Source organism: Macaca fascicularis, chromosome 13 (genome assembly GCF_037993035.2).
Source record: "Macaca fascicularis isolate 582-1 chromosome 13, T2T-MFA8v1.1".
In the NCBI taxonomy this organism is placed as follows: domain Eukaryota; kingdom Metazoa; phylum Chordata; class Mammalia; order Primates; family Cercopithecidae; genus Macaca; species Macaca fascicularis.
The window spans coordinates 77808054-77826197 of NC_088387.1; the positions used below are offsets into that span (position 1 = coordinate 77808054).

At 37.1% G+C, this 18144-nt stretch overlaps 1 protein-coding gene and 1 pseudogene across 6 annotated transcripts in view; one reads left to right on the top strand and one right to left on the bottom strand.

Moving 5' to 3' along the window:
- Positions 1-240: 240 nt before the first annotated feature.
- The window catches only part of PPM1B (protein phosphatase, Mg2+/Mn2+ dependent 1B), a 90370-nt gene continuing 72466 nt past the window's right edge, over positions 241-18144 (bottom strand). For 2 of the 6 annotated variants that reach the window (XM_074011872.1, XM_005575989.5), the window contains one exon: positions 14426-16167. Coding sequence is in view for 3 of the 6 variants with exons in the window: in XM_005575989.5 (XP_005576046.1) it covers positions 16138-16167 (30 nt within the window). In the remaining 3 variants the exon portion in view is untranslated. Of the gene's footprint in view, positions 3740-14425; positions 18051-18144 lie in introns of those variants that run through there. The other 4 variants (XM_074011871.1, XM_065527118.2, XM_015433716.4 and 1 more) reach the window with 3 other exon arrangements.
- On the top strand, positions 8263-8355 carry LOC123568529 (small nucleolar RNA U13; annotated as a pseudogene).

Below are 18144 nucleotides of genomic sequence, written 5' to 3' on the forward strand. Positions count from 1 at the left end.
AAACTTCTATTATGTTTGAACATTACAGATTTGGTTCCGTTATAGCAGTTTAGCTTACCCTGACTAAACTGTTGCCTGTCTCTTGGAAGGTGTACCCTCCTTCCCTGAAAGTGACTTTTTCATACATGTAATCTATATTTTATATTCTCCAAAGCATATCCACATCTATCCAACTGTTTCCATGTTTTCCACTAACAGAAACCTCATATAAATAAATATATATGAAGGTGTATTGCATTATCCAAGGTTCTTTAAAATAAAATTTTATTGAAGTATAGCATATATACAGAAATGTGCACAAAAATATACACTATCTATATACACATTATACCTAATATGTATATCTGCAGAAATTTACAATGTTATTTACATCTGGGGCATTCCCTTCCTTTCCACTATTTCTCATTTGCTATTTTCTCATCCCTGGTGACTGAGGAAGTCAAGAGAATAAGAGGTAGAAGGACATACTGAGTGTGTCACAGGCCCTTCCAAAAAGGCTGAACTCCAGCCTAGGAAACTAAAGCTGGTCCTTTAAGATTTCTCAGATGCTGCTTAATTCCTGTGCCACAGTCCTATGGTGTCGGCTTTTGCCATTTTTTTTTTTTTTAATTAAAGAAAGAGGATATATATCAGGTAGGAGAGAATGTAGGGTGCAGAGCTACCTCGTCTCCTCTCCCAGAGGAATTCAAGGCTCCAGGGCTGCTGCTGGCCCATGTGGCGTCTTTGGTAAATTGGAAAAACCACTTCCAAAAAAAGCACTTTTTTTTGCAAGTCACGTTACTTCCACCTGTCAGGTATTTGTTGCAATATAACTGTACTAGTTTTATTAGAATTAGAACACTTTCCTGCTACTTGCTGGAGAGTGGTTGCATCTAAGTCCACATGTCTGTGATATGAATGGTGTCTGTGGGTGAGGCACTGTTCTACCTTGATCAACCTACACTGCTACAGTTGGCCTTCAGGTTGCAGAGCAACTTGTAGTGTTGATTTTTTTTTAATGCATCGGGGATATTTTTTAAAATATTTTAATTGAAGTATAACATACAGAATAAAAAGGCAGAGGCACCTAAAAATAATAAAACAACAATAAAAACAAAACCAAGAAATCAGCCGTTACACAGAAAGAATTATAACAAACTCAGAGTTTTTAAAATGCATAAATAATGCAAGCAATACCACAAGCAGAAACCAACACCAGAAATTTGCAAGGACCTAGAGGAATAGGTCAAAGTGAAACCTCCACATAAGTTGGGTTATATGCAAGTGACTTCTGTGAAGAATGTAAAATCCTATTATATCCTTGTAGATACACTGGAGAAATATGAGCAGATAAGTTGATCAGCACATTGCTGAAATTCTTACCTAATGGGTATTGAGTAAAAGATTGGTCAACTTGCATCCTGCTGAAGAGAAGTTTCTGAGGCCTCCCACAGGGCCTGAGTACTTGGACCTGTTTCATTCAGTATGGGAGGTTTACGTATGAAATTTTTGAGTAACTGGAAAGAAGATAGCTAAATATCTTAGATATTTAGATATCTTAGATAAATCCACAACCAACTCAAAAGGTTAATGAATTTTACCCAAGAAAACTTAATAGGAACAAATAAACGTCCTGCAAAATAGGTTAACCAAAACACCAACCACACAAGTATGGAATGGAAAAAGATTGCTTACAGGCAGTAAAAATAAGCTTGAAGGACTCAAACAGTAACATGCAGTTACTGTTGCCAGAAAATCTAGTTCAATATTTGGGTGTTAAATAGAAGAACAGAAAAGTATTAATGAGAATAAAGGATGAGACAGTTCTGCTACACATAAATGCTCAGTTCTGGGTTGCATACTTTAAGAATGATCAAGAAAATGAGAGCACATTGGGAGAAAAGGGTCCTGGATGGTGAAGACAGTTGGAGTTAGGATATATAATGGTAATCAATGAAATAATGGGAGACAGAAAAAAGAATATGCTGGGAGTCATCCTAATAGCTGTGGTTAAATTTTGGCCCTATCAACTGAAAATCATCAAAAAGGTCAGAATCTAATTTAAACAGAGATTATTCAAGCGCAGAGTTTGAGGACAGCCCACCCAGGAGCACCAGCTCCAAAGGAATGGAGTCAGCGTGCTGAAGGTTCCATTTACGTAGGCAGACACAGGAGTTTTTGGCAGGATTGCAACATTTTTCTTACAAGGTTGGCACATAGTTACAGCAATTTGGTTACAGGCAGTGTTTCTCTTGGGAAAGGTACACTGAACACCTTTTACAGAGGGTGTTTCTGTCATCTGGGTTTTCTGTCATCTGGTCTAAGAGAAGCAGGACAACAAAGGAGAAGTTAATCTATAACAAAGGTCATTAATTAAGAAGGCAGGTGGTTTTTGTACCTGATGTAGTTTTATTCTCTCTAGTCATTGTACAGAACAGGAAGAATAATCAGGGAAATAAAAAGTTGTTACCATATGTGACTCAGATCAGCTACATCTCTCTCAAGGCTCAGTGTTTTTTGTGGGTTCCAGGAGCTTTTAAATATTTATTTTCATAGCCCCAAGGGCTAATAAGACAACTGAGTAGAAGAAGCAGAGATGCAATAGGACAAGCAGAGCTGATCAAAGATGGAAATGAACTCATTCCTGACACTCAGACCAGAGGCTGCTGAAAGATCATCTGGCATTCAGCGTTTTCTCAACTTTGAGATTTCATAACTATATCGTTAAAGATCTGCCCAGCTATAAAATTTATTACTCTATCTTTGAAACACACACACACGATAAATCTTCAGAACTACTATGTTAAAACTTTTGGGGACACAAAACCACAAATCATTCAAAGAGTTTGCTTTATTGGCTGTTCTCAAATGGGCAAGCAGCTGTGTGTGTGTTGTTTTTTTGGTGTGAAAGCAGATTAGAAAATGTAGTTTATTTTGGCATATTTTTTCTAGTGTTAAAACAATCAGCATGGATACGTAAATTGTTGATGGTGAAAGACATTTCATTAGTTTAGTATTGTACACTATTACACCGCTATAGGAAACATTCTGTCTCAACTGCCAGATTCATGTGTCCCACCCTAAAAAAGCCAAAAGCCCCCAAAATAAATAGTATGTATATGTGTATATATATACACATAGCTATACACACACACACACACACATATATATCTCAATTCGCTATACATTTCTAAATATAGATATTAGAAGTCACTAAAGCCAAAAAAAAGGTCTAATATAGAAGAGCTATTCAGATTTGTATTCATGTAGAACAAGCCAGTTCCTTTCATATTAACTATGTACACCACCTCCTTTTGGAAGAGATCTGGGAATGGTAAAAACCAGTCGGAAGATGGTCTTAACCATTTAGAAATCCAGTAACCTCTGATTTAAATGATGCTTTTAGGAGAAGGAAAACAATGCCAGATTAAAGCCTGCCTTTAACCATAAGAGTCCCTGGAATCAAACCAAAAGTGCTGCCAAGAAGCCACAGGTGTTTATTACATGGACAGGAAAAAATATGATTTTGAAGGGCACAGTGACAGTTCTTCTCTGTCTCCACTAATGGGTTATAAGATTAAAGGTTAACAACAGTACAAATACTATAATTATATAATGCTGGGTTTATTTTTCGTTCGGGTTTACAAAGCAACCTTTTTGTCCGTGTGCTTCTGGGTGCTTGGAAGGTCTGCCAGCCACTGCCTTTCTTGTCACCAGAGCTCTCAGCAGGTTTACAAATGGATGTGCCCAAGACTGCCATCTGGTGGAAATGATAGAAATTGAAATAATTTTTTTTTTTTCTTGCATGATTGGGGGTGGTAAGTAAATAAAACTAGCTGTCTAAGAAGGTATACATTTAAAATATACTGGGGAGGGGCGTTCATTCATCACAGCAATGAGAAATATAAAATAACAAGGAATTAATTTAAGAAAGGTGTAGACCATACGGAGAAAACTACAAAACTGTACTGGGGACATTAAAAACACTTGTATAAATAGAAAGATGTAGCATCTTCCTGGTGGAACTCACCTTGGCTAAAGATACCAATGACCCCTACATTAATCTACACATATAACAATTCAATCAACACATTAATGAGATTTTTATTTGGCGGGGAAATCTTGGCCAAATTATTGAAAAAATCATCTGGAAGAATAAACACATTCAATTTTTGTAAAAGTAGAATAATAAGGGGCATTTTCCCTATCAGATAATAAAAAATGTATAATAAAACTATGATAATTGAGATGACATTGTACTGACACACAACACAAAACGATAAAATAGAATGCTTATAAAAATACAAGCATATACATGAATATATAATAAAGGACAACTTCAAATAATGAGAAAAGATTGGCTTATGTAATAGCTGGTATAAGGGGATAATGGAAAAATCTATAGGAAAATGTTATATTAGATTTTTACCTCAGAAACAAGTTCCAGTTGTATTAAAGTACAAATATTCAAAACGCCAATGTCTTAAAAGAAAATATATGTAAATATTTACTTAGGATATAAAAAATTGTCTTTGTATGCAACTGAAGGTTGATGACACTGTTAAATAAAATTCTGAAAATTCTGAATGTAAAAGTATGACACTTCTTGAAACATATCAAATTTAACACAAAAGGTCTTTGTAGTTTACTGTACGTAAATTTTCAATTCTTTTAATGTAAAATAAAATAAACCCTATTTGATTTAAAAAGGTATATGAAGGGTAAAAGGGAATATTTTTGGCCAAGAAGAGCTCTCTTAGACTCTTCAGCTCGGAGCATCTTAACCCTCTCTAGCACCGCGTCAATCAGAGAGAGTAGAAAGTCCTCATTCTGCTTGTAGGAAAAGCTGGCATCAAAACAAAAAGTTATTGTGTAAGAAAAATCTCAGAAGTTGCATGACGTGATTTTTTTGAGGGGGGAAACCCTATGAGGTTGAGATTGTGGCTTTTTCAAAAATTAGGTGATTTCAGTATGGCTAGATGTCCTTTGCTCTTAGTCCAATCTGTGAATATCTTTCTTTAAAAACAACAACAACAAACCATAAACAATATTACAGTATTGAAAGGCAAATGGTGAACTCGGGAAAATAATTCATGACATATGTAACAGAATAATGGTTAAAATCCTACATATATAAAGAGCTCTCACAAATCAAGAAAAATTAAAAATGTGTAAACAGAGTATCTTTCATAGGTTAAGAAAAAATGCTGCCAATTAACATGTGTGAACAGGCTTATCATAAAAGAATAACCAAATATGAGAAAAACATTTTCACTCACTAGTAATCAAGTAAGTGGGGATTAAATCAAGAAAATGTAGGTTACAATATTTTACCCAGCAGCTTGGCAATGTGCAACATTGGTGAGAAAGTGAAAAACATGGGTACTCTTGTATACTATTAAGATTGTAAATGTGTATGTACCCTCTTCTTGAAAGGCAATTTAGGACACTGAATTTTGTTTTTGTATTTTATTTAACTCAAGATTTTATGAAAAATTCAAACATACAGAAAATTAGAGAAAATAATACAATTTTACCTATTGCCCAGATTTAACATTTTGACATCTTTACCTTTTTTAAGGAGAAAATAAAAACCTCACTTTTCCCAATGCCTTTAAAAAAGTAATCACTGTTCTAAAGTTAATGTGTATTATTTTCATGTGTCTTTTATATGTACATATTACATATCCATAAATTGTACCTATCATATTTCATAAACTCTAAGATTCCATTATTTTATGTACCATTTTTTTTTTTTGAGGCGTAGTCTCACTCTGTCGCCCAGGCTGGAGTGCAGTGGCCAGATCTCGGCTCACTGCAAGCTCCGCCTCCCGGGTTCACGCCATTCTCCAGCCTCAGCCTCCCGAGTAGCTGGGACTACAGGCGCTCGCCACCTCACCAGGCTAGTTTTTTGTATTTTTAGTAGAGACGGGGTTTCCCCGTGTTAGCCAGGATGGTCTCGATCTCTTGATCTCGTGATCCGCCCGTCTCGGCCTCCCAAAGTGCTGGGACCACAGGCGCGAGCCACCGCGCCTGGCCCCATTCTTTTATATGTTAAGAAAAAATGCTGCCAATTAAACTATGAAATAATGTTTGGTTAACATTTAAGATTATTTTCTCATACTTATAACAGGGTTTTAGGATAGATCTTTTTTTAATCTCACATATGCTGTTATTTCTGTGTTACATACCAAATCATAATATAATCATTTGAAGACATTTTGAGACAGGGTCTTGCTCTGTCACCCAAGCTGGAGTGCAGTGGCGTGATCTCAGCTCACTGAAACCTCTGCCTCCTGGATTCAAGCGATTCTCCTGCCTCAGCCTCCCAGGTAGCCGGGATTACAGGTGCACACCACCACGCCTGGCTAATTTTTGTATTTTTAGTAGAGACGGGGTTTCGCCATGCTGGCCAGGCTGGTCTTGAACTCTTGACCTCAAGTGATCTGTCCACGTTACCCTCCCATAGTGCTGGGATTACAAGTGTGAGCCACTACGCCTGACCTTGAGGACATTTTAAACAGCACTTAAATATAATACATGTATTCCCGACACAGTACAAAACCCAATTGTGAATTGAGATAGACCAAGCTGGTGCAACTATGTCATGATGGCTGCCTTAGTCAATGACAATTGTTAAGATGCCATTGATTTAAGACGCTTCCTGGCCTGGCACGGTGGCTCACACCTGTAATCCCAGCACTTTGGGAGGCCTAGGCGGGCAGATCACCTGAGGTCGGGAGTTGGAGACCAGCCTGGCCAACATGGAGAAACCCCGTCTCTACTGAAAATACAAAATTAGCCGGGCGTGCTGACGCATTCCTGTAATCCCAGCTACTTGGGAGGCTGAGGCAGGAGAATCGCTTGAACCTGAGAGGCGGAGGTTGCAGTGAGCCGAGATCGCGCCATTGCACTGCAGCCTGGGTGACAAGAGTGAAACTCCCTCTCAAAATAAATAAATAAATGAAAAATAAAAAATAAAGATGCTTCCCAATTTTAAAGACATTAAAATATGAAGTGTGTTTTGGAATTAATTTTGGAGACAAATTTACTTACAAGACATCCCCTTATAACTTGTTTCTCTCAGCGTCATGTTTTCAAAGTATTAAAAGACAGCACACTGCCTAAGGAAGCCAACAGCAACTGGCTGCTGCTGGAGCTTGGGACTCTCTTATCTTAGCGCTCCCTCCATTTTACTGAGCCACCCCTGAAAACGCTGTTTTATGCTAAAGGGTACTAGTAGGCTAAGGAGTTATTCCTTCTTGGTAACATCTGCCTTAAATCAGGAAAATGGTCTTTTCAAAGGCCCGGGAATTCACATATCATCTGGGACTAGGGTGAAGCACTTGCTTTGGGGACAAAATTTAAGGAATGGCAAGTAATCGAGATAAATATTTTACTTTTTAAAATTTTAGATATTTTAATGCAACATTAAAAAAATCAAAACTAATGCAAAATGATGAACATAATATAAAATTTTTAAATAAGACAATCTACGCTCTTCTGAAAAAAAGAATCACTACAGAGTTTTCCATTTGCCTTAGGCTCCCACATGGCTTGGCATGGTAGTTACTAACCCTGTTTTATAGGGGGAGGAAAGGGAGTGATAGATTAAAATGAGTGAGCAACGTGGTCCCATAGTACAATTAAAAATGTAAATGTACAACAGAAACACACAAAATGATTATAGGTAGGGTGAACAATATTCAATATTACATCCCCAAATGGATGCAAGCTCTTAATATTAGTATGTGGATTATTAGTTGTATTCTATTAGAAGGAACTAGATTTAGGCCAGCTGCGGTGGCTCATGTCTGTGCCCCCAGTACTTTGGGAGGCCGAGGCAGGAGGATTGCTTGAGGACAGGAGTTCGATGCTGCAGTGTGCTATGATGCCACTGCACTCCAGCCTGGGCAACAGAGAACTTGTCTTGAAAATAAAAAATAAAAGGAACTAAATTTAAATATAGTGAAGACAATGTATACCTGCCAGGTATACTATACTATACCTGCTATAGTAATCAAAATGATGTGATATTTCCACAGGGTTAGACAAAAAAACAATAGAGCAGAAGAAACTACAAATGGACCACACATATTTGGGGAATGGGAATTTGACAGGGGTGGCATGGTGTTGGCACAATTAGTTAGCTGGATGGGAAAAAAAAGATTCCTTAGTTCATACACTATGTAACAAGAAATTCAAGAATGATTAAAAACTTAACCAAGCATATGTGCTTGGGAGGTAGAAGATTTCTAAAATGGCTGGAAGGTAACATTACAGATCCTTCTGTAGTTCACAAGCATGATGATTGGGTTTTCACACTTATGTGTGAGATGTGCCTCCCCTCAGCCTTGTTACATTATCCATGTGACATGAAAATGAAAATGTATAAATTTAAAAAATTAGAGACTATATGAACTTGGGATGAGGATGATTTCCTAAACAAGAAAAACACACAGCAAAAAAAAAAAAAAAAAAAAAAAGACAAATAGCAAGACTGCATAAACAAAGAAAAACAAACAAAACAGTCTGAGAGGTTTTGCAGCTCACATAACAAAGGATTAGTATCTAGACTATATAGAAACAGACAAATAAATTAGAAAAAGACAAGCCCAATGGAAAAATGGACAAAAGGTGTGAACATTCAATTCAGAAAAGAGGAAACTCAAATGGCCAATATATACAGAAAAGATGTTCTTCTCACATGTAATCAGAAATGCAAATTATATAATACTATTTCATACTTATCCAACTGGAATTTTTTTTTTTTTTTTGCATTAGAGACAGGGTCTCATTCTGTTACCCAGGCTGGCATGCAGTGGCGCATTTGTAGCTCACTGCAGACTTGAACTCCTGGGCTTAAGGGATCCTCCTGCTTCAGCATCCAAATAGCTAGGACTACAGGTGCACGCCACCCAAATTTTCTGTTGGTTTTCCTCCTTTCTCTCTCCTTCTCTCCCTCTTCCTCCTCTCCCCTCCTTTTTTCAGTTAGGAATTTTAGTGACATAATTTCAGTTTACATTAAGGTTTCTGATCATACATGTAAAATATATTATTACAACCATTTAAAATATGTTTTAAAGTTATTGGATTTAATTAACTCCTGGAGTATAGGATCTTTAGGAGCCTACAGAACTTTCATGAAGACTTCACATTTTAAAATTACTTACAGTCAGAAGTAAACTAGAACTCTTAGGAATGTTTATGTATAGTTCAAGCTCCCCCTAAATTTTTTTTTTTTTTTTTTTTTTGAGACGGAGTCTAGCTCTGTCGCCAGGCTGGAGTGATTTTCCTGTCTCAGCCTCCTGAGTAGCTGGGCCTACAGGCACCCGCCACCACCCTCAGCTAATTTTTCTAATTTTAGTAGAGACGGAGTTTCACCAGGTTGGCCAGGCCGGTCTCTAACTCCTGACCTCAGGTCATCCACCCGCCTCGGCCTCCCAAAGTGCTGGGATTAAAGGCGTGAGGCACTGTGCCCGGCAGAACCCAGTAACTTTCTTTTTTTTTTTTGAGACGGAGTCTCGCTCTGTCGCCCAGGCTGGAATACAGTGGCCGGATCTCGGCTCACTGCAAGCTCCGCCTCCCGGGTTGACGCCATTCTCCTGCCTCAGCCTCCCGAGTAGCTGGGACTACAGGCGCCCGCCACCTCGCCCGGCTAGTTTTTTGTATTTTTAGTAGAGACGGGGTTTCACCATGTTAGCCAGGATGGTCTCGATCTCCTGACCTCATGATCCGCCCGTCTCGGCCTCCCAAAGTGCTGGGATTACAGGCTTGACCCACCGCGCCCGGCCTGAACCCAGAAACTTTCAAGAGTATACTTCAGCCGGGCACAGTGGCTCAAGCCTGTAATCCCAGCACTTTGGGAGGCCAAGACGGGCAGATCACGAGGTCAGGAGATCTAGACCATCCTAGCTAACACGGTGAAACCCCGTCTCTACTAAAAAATACAGAAAAAGTAGCTGGGCGAGGTGGCGGGCGCCCGTAGTCCCAACTACTCGGGAGGCTGAGGTAGGAGAATGGCGTGAACCCGGGAGGTGGAGCTTGCAGTGAGCTGAGATCCGGCCACTGCACTCCAGCCTGGGCGACAGAGCCAGACTCCGTCTCAAAAAAAAAAAAAAAAAAAAAAGAGTATACTTCAGTAGAACCAAAGTGCCATATCAATTATAAGCAGTCTTAAGTACAATTTTAATAGCAAATATTAAATATTTTAAATAAGCTTTATACTGTATCAATTTATTATGATTATTCATAGGCAAAATCTCATGAAAATAAACCCCATGGTGCTCTATATCATGTTACTGTGGAATTTTGTTAAGATAAATTGCATTTCGGGCTGGGCGCGGTGGCTCACGCCTGTAATCCCAGCACTTTGGGAGGCCAAGGCGGGCAGATCACCTGAGGTCAGGAGTTCGAGACCAGGCTGGCCAACAGGGTGAAATCCCATCTCTACTAAAAATACAAAAAAATTAGCTGGGCATGGTGGCAGACACCTGTAATCCCAACTACTCATGAGGCTGAGGCAGAAGAATTGCTTGAACCCAGGAGGTGGAGGTTGCAGTGAGCCGAGATCGTGCCATTGCACTCCAGCCTGGGCAACAAACGTGAAACTCCATCTCAAATAATAAATAATAAATTGCATTTCATAACTTCAAGACTTAGGAATGAAGCAAAACCACCTCTTCATAATCACTGCCCAAAAAAGTAAGTGTAAACGACTCAGGAGAGGGAAAGAAGGTATCAGACCCACTATTAGAATAACTCCTGGGTGGTACTGGTCCTCTTCATCTCAAATGCAAAACTGTTTTCATGATAGGTGAATGTTACATGGAAAGAATACATTTGTTGTACAGATTTATTCATTAAAAACACACTGTTGCCAATATTATAGACTAGGCTTATTAATTAAGAAAAAGAAGTAAAGTCCAATCTTTCATTCTACCCTTACATAAAAGGTCTGGCTCTTTCGTGTCCCACTGGAGTTGTGGATACTTATGAGATAACAGAAATACTAACTTCCTAACACTAAGTGCCCCTCACCTCCGAATTAGAAGAGCATATCTACCAGTTATATCTGAGCACAAAACAGTATGCTAGTTAGAGGTGTTTGCAGGCAAAATAAAACGGAAACAGAAAATAAGGGGGAGAAAATACCACAGCCAGAAAAGCCAGCAGGAAGTGAGAAACGGCGGTGATGCTGCCTGAAAAGCAATGTATTCTCTATTAGTAGCTACATTTATTACTTCTAGACCATAATGTAACATACACAAATCATCAAAACAATGGGCAAACACAAACACTTGTTTAGCATTTTCTTTAGGGTTCACAAAATAACTCCCAAAGTTGAATAGAAAAAAACTTAAAAGCAATTTAGCATAAAAACAAGAGTGCAAATTGTTATAATGCCCATTATGAACTAAAAGCAAGTAACTTCATTTAAGTGCATTTTCTAATACAGAATTTAAAAAGTAACTTCAGAATTGCTTTGAAATTAAATCATCCCTTGAATTCATCTTAACAATTATGTCAGCATTTGACTATTTTACATATACAATGGATTTTTTGCACAAGTAGGAATTTTCTAATATGTGAAAAACATCACAATTTGCTATTTTTCACTAAATACCGTTTAGCTTCTCAAAACGTGTTCCACAAGAAATCTTACCACGTTTTCCCTTAATACTTATACCAGATGAACTTCAAAACACAAATGAAGACAATTTGGAAGAGGAAATGTCAGTGTGAGATGTCATTTAAAAAATATAACCTTAAATTCAAGACAAGGAAGAATAATATTTGGCCAGCAAAAGATATTTGATGGACATGTTCAGGTTAATTTCAAGTATTGAAGTTGGATAAAGACTTGGGCACCATATATTGCTCTGGTTTGTGCATTTTCCAAGGTTTCGGAAAATATATCAGGCAGTTTGAAAAGTAAACTAATGAGGCTGTAATTCCTGACTCAAATGTAAGGCTAATATGATTACAGAAACATTTTTTTCCCCAACTAACACTATTTCTCCTGTTATTAAAAACCATTTTAAAGCCTAGATAGAAAGAATGACAACTGGCAAGGCAGTGCCATTATTTTCATATAGGCAGACCAGTTCATTATAACTTTTTTTGAGACGGGTTCTCCCTCTGTCGCCCAGGCTGGAGTGCAGTGGCACGATCTTGGCTCACTGCAACCTCCACTTCCCAGGTTCAAGCGATTCTCTTGCCTCCAGCTCCCGACTAGCTGGGACTACAGGCACGCAGCACCACACCAAGCTACTTTTTCTATTTTTTTTTTTTTTTTTTAAGTAGAGACAGGTTTCACCATTTTAGCCAGGCTGATTTTGAACTGTTGACCTCAAGTGATCTGCCCGCCTTGGCCTGCCAAAGTGCTGGGATTACAGGTGTGAGCCACTGCGCCTGGCCTTCATTATAATTTTTTTCAGTGACAATGCAACTCCCAATGGATTTCTACTTTAGCATTAAGAAATATGACTCTTGGTGGTAAATTCTATTCAGGTTAATAAACTAACGGTGAAGCAGCTTGGAAGCATTTGTTGCTTAGATTGTTTATTCCTTCACAATGTTATTTTAAAATTTAAGATAATTTTTTCAATATAAAAGGGACATATATTTAAAATTCGAGATGGAGTCTTGCTGTTGCCCAGGCTGCTGTGCAGTGGCTGGATCACAGCTCACTGCAGCCTTGAACTCCTGAATTCAAGCAATCCTCCTGCCTCAGTTTCCCAAGTAGCTGGGACTATAGGCGTGTGACACCATGCTAGAGTACTTAAAATTTGTTTGTGTGTAGAAACCAGGTCTTGCTGTATTGCCCAGGTGAGTCTCAAACTCCTGGCCTCAAGCATTCCTCCTGCTTTAGCCTCCGGGATTACAGGCACAAGCTACCACAACATTCAGCTAAGTGGTCTGTTCTTTTCTGAGACGGAGTTTCACTCTTGTTGCCCAGGCTGGAGTGCAATGGCACGATCTCATCTCACTGCAACCTCTGTCACCTGGGTTCAAGCAATTCTTCTGCCTCAGCCTCCCTAGTAGCTGGGATTATAGGCATGCACCACCACGCCTGGCTCATTTTGTCTTTTTAGTAGAGACAGGGTTTCTCCATGTTGGTCAGGCTGGTCTCAAACTCCCGAGCTCAGGTATCTGCCTGCCTCAGCCTCCCAAACTGCTGGGATTACAGACATGAGCCACCATGCCCACCCTTAACAAAAAACTTTAATCACTGCAGAATAATGGATTCGTATTTAGAAGAACTGCATAATTCAGTGAACCAGTATTTTCCAAATGACCAATTCATGATGTGACAAAATCATGCATAGCCAGAAGGTCCATTAAAAATGCAAGACAGACCCAGTGGATTTTAACATAACAAACTAAGAAAAGTCCTCTAATAAACTTTCCGATTTCACATTGCAACCAACCTTCAAGAAACTATCGGTTGTCAAGTTTTGATATCTACCATTATCTGAAGTTACTAAAATACTCCTGTTTTCCAACTACCTATCTGTGTGAGGCCAGGTTTCTTCATATACTTCAACCATCGGGCCGCACCACACTGTAGCAGACTGAACGCAGAAGCACAAACAAGAATTCAGCCCAATATTAAAGGGCTCACAAAAATGAAAACTGGTCCTTCTTTTTACACTGCATTTTTGTATCTTAACTTATAAGACAATTATTTTTCATAAAATAGTTTATGTTAACATGTAATCATTTTATTTAACAAAACAGTGTGTATAATTTGTTTTAATTTCTAATATAGTAAATATCAATAGTACCCACAAAAGCAAAAGTTCATTGGAATATACAATTTGTAAGAGTATAAATGGGTCCTGAGACCAAAATACTTGAGAATACCCAGGCTAGGAAATTCAGATGAGTAAACACTGAACATCGGTTTTTCTTTTACTAACTCATACATTATTTCTATTTCAAGCACCAGTAACCCCCAATGAAAAAGGTTTTTTTTTTTTTTGAGACGGAGTCTCGCCCTGTCCCCAGGCTGGAGTGCAGTGGCGCGATCGTGGCTCACTGCAACCTCTGCCTCCTGGGTTCAAGCAATTCTCCCGCCTCAGCCTCCTGAGTAGCTGGGATTACAGGCACACACCACCACGCCCAGCTAATTTTTGTATTTTTAGTGGACATGGGGTTTCACCATGTTGGCCAGGACGGTCTCGATCTCTTGACCTTGTGATCCACCCGCCTTGGCCTCCCAAAGTGCTACGATTACAGGCGAGAGCCAACGCACCCGGCTAAAGGCAAGTATTTCAAAAAGGAGTATAAATATTTCTGGAGTAGAGAAGGGGTTAATATTGTCCTGTAGAGTTTGGATAATTCCTATTTGGAATTAAATTTTCACAAGTATGCCAACCACATAAGAAGTTTAAAATAACATTAAAAACTGAATCATACCAAATAGTAATATGTCACACTGTTTTTATCAATTCTTTATTTAGGTAACAAGTTGGTTATGTTCACTGCATTGTATGAAACATCACAATATCATACTGGAAAGTACTATCAGTACAGGGTTGGATCAGAGTGGACAGTTTGAACAATAAACCATTTTGCATTCTTCATTCCCTATCTTTTAACAACCCCCCAAACCCAGTAAAGGGACAAACAGCTTTTCACATCATCATGTAAAGCACTTTAACTTACAAGGCTAAAATCTAAAGAATAAATAAAATATATTGTGGCAATAATTCCTTTTAAACCAAAAATCAGGTGCACAATAAATCAAATGATCAGGAAAGCTGTCTGTATTTAAACGTGTGGCTCTCCAGAAACAGCTTCAGGAAAATGTTACAGAAAATACCATGAATTCCATTTCACACAGGACCAGATGATGACTCATTTTAACTATACACAAGGGCAATTACATCCTGCTGAAACACAATTTAAACATATAGGAAAATGTTTACAAAGCATCCACAACATGTAAACCATGTACAAATGGATACATTCATTACTTCTCCTAACCCAGTAACTTCTTTCAGATAAATACTTTACTCTTCATATTCAGCATTAATTGAATTTAATACATGCAAAACTCAGAAGAATTCAAGGTTACTGTAAAAATAGAATTAAACTAATAAATCTTCAAGTACCTTATGTGACAGCCACTCTGTACCGTGCCCAATGTTATAAAATGAAAGGTTACTGAACCCATGAAAATATCTCTGTAATATTTCCTTAGATCTAAAATAGATAATTTTAAATGTATTTATAGTAATTTCAATGTGATATTCTGAGCTTTTAAAATAACATAAATGATTAAAAATACCAAATTACACAAAACTCGTATCTTAAAAGCTGAAAAAATTAAAACTATAGAAACCCACATGTAAAACAAAAATCACAATTTACATTATAAAGACAAATCTCATCTTTAAAAAATTTCCAACAGTGAAATGTCAAAGCAAATTATAAATAGCCATAAATTAATCCATTTGGTTTCAAAAGATTTTCTAGGGAGAGTTGAAGGATGCAGTAGATACATGCATAAAATTTGTAAGGGTTTATAATATTATTCCCAAATACACTTTATCTTGAAGCAAGGCAACATTACAATTTGGACATTATTGGAGAACCCAGTTTGGTAATACAGGTAAGATTGGAAAAAAATTAAATAACAATCAATAATAAATACATATCCTATAGAAATTGCTCAAATGAAATTCCAAGCCACAGAGCTGCAAAAGGCTTCCAACTTGGTGAACTGAAAAAAGGAACATATCATACAATTCTTTACTCTTACATGCTTACATGTTGTGTGTTTTGTTTAAAGAAAAAAACATAATGTATTTTCAGAGTATAGCTAACTATATTTCCCATGCACCTCAGGCACATTGTTGATTTGTGGTGAAATAACTCCACTGGTTTCTAGGGCCAAAAGTTCAATACAGATGTAATGAGTATGCCTGAGGTTGGCAAAAAATACTGTAGTACAGGCAATGCTACAAGTGGCAACTGTCAGAAAACACAAATATGAACAAATGATGGGAAATGCTAATGATTTTCTGCTCATATCACAAAACGTTGGGAATCCACAAGAATATTTTCCCCTTGTATTGAAGAAAATTGTGATTAAAAGTTTTTTCCCCCAATTTTCAGAATCAAAAGCATTTTAGAAGGTTTTTAAGGCTACCATGGGTCTTCTAGATCTCCAGCACCCTACAGGAAGAGAAAAGGAAGAATATTATTATTTACCTATACCACTTCCAGACTGGATTGAATTTCAAAAGAAAACAAAATTGATGAACAAGTTACCTTCCTTTCTTTGTCTGAAAAGGGTACTTTTACAGAGATGTTGTGTATTGTATATTGTGTGTGTACACGTGTATCTAATATAGATAGATAACTGGGTTGGGTTATTTTCCTCCCCTCTCCATCAAATGCCTTCCTTTCTCAAAGCACTTAAGAATATTCTGGCATTGGAAAAATACATCAAAACATCAGCTATAACATCCAAAGATTCCAAAGTTTCAATTTATGGTAACTTAAAGCAACTTCAGACACATGATATAAATATAAACGTAAAGAAGAAAAGTTAATGTTCTACAGTCATAAAAAATTTTTAAAAATATTTCCCCCATGTGAATAATCTATAATTTAAAAATCCCTTTAAACAAAAACTCTCACCTGCCACTATTTTAAAAACAGCCCATAATTATTCCATTTATTAATAACTAATAAAAATTTGTAACAAAATGGACAATTCTGCAATCTTTAAAATGCTCACTGTGGCAATTTTCTCACATGTCTATGTGTGCCCATAATCTCCAAAGATTAATATTTTGTACCACAAAAGATGGATAAGAAAAAGAATAGATTTAAGTATGTAACACATATATTTTAACATTAAACTTCTTTCCTTTTTATTAATGAAAAAAGGGAAGCCAAAAGTGTTCTAAATGTTATATAAATACAAATGAATTTCTAATGGGTATTCTTCCAATATACCAAACTTGGTTGTTTTTAAAAAATTAATTCAAAAATAAGTACAACATGCATAGATTATTCCACATCACATGCTTTATTTGGACTTAAACACTTATAATTTCATTCTAAACACTTGGTTGACATACATTTTGATGTGTGTAGTTAGGCTATACAGAATATACAAACCAAAGCTGTATGAATAATACATAGGTTTTTCAAAAGTTATGTTTCATAAAGAATACAGAGAAAGGAAAAATAGCCACACATCCAGTATCTCACAACTTCTAAAAATAAAACTACAGAGATGTAAAATATAAACAAATCAAACAACACACAAATTATTATCCTTGAAAGAAAAATTACAGGCCAGCATCAGCCATTCTTTGAAGAACTAAAATTATTAAAGAAAACATAAATTTATTACAAAGCTAACTATGAGTGTACTAATAGGTAAAATAATATGAAGCAGTATAATTCTACATTAACAAGTTTTTCCATAATATAGTGTAATCTCTCTAATCAAAATTTCTAATCCTATCTAGTATTAACTACTGACTGTAATTCATAATTGGTATCCTAATTTCTGGCATACAATGTGAAATGACATATAATTTCATTAATATAAATAGTCAATTTTACACTATCTCATAAAGGTGTATGCAAAGGCCTTTTTAAAAAACAAGGCTATCTGAATATAATAAAACTAGTTTTCCAAGATTCAAATAACAAAACGGTTATATAAATGCATACATTACACTTCCTAAGTTAAAAACCATCAAAGATCACAAAAATATTACCAAAAAGAAAAGTCATATTTTTTCACCACTCATCTTTGTCCCTGCATCTTCATTAGAGCTGTCTAATTCAGCAAGACCACTTTCTGATTCAGTATGGCTTTCCTGCATTGTCACTGGGTTTCCAGCATCACTGTTCGAAGAAGTAGCTGTGGCAGCTGGTTCAGCAGGGCTTTCTTCTCCCTCTACTTTAGCTAGCCTGTAACTAGTCAGCATCTCCTCCAGAAGTTGTCGGTAGTTTCCCCTATGATTAATTCTCATTTGCCTGAGAGCTTCCACCAATTTTCCCTGTGATCCACTTTCCTCTGCTTCCTCGGAGGCCTTTTTTTAAGATTCAAGACCCCAGTGTCAGTAGACAAACTAGGATATCACATGTATTTCATAACACATTACAGCAAAATACTAATTTCTCTAC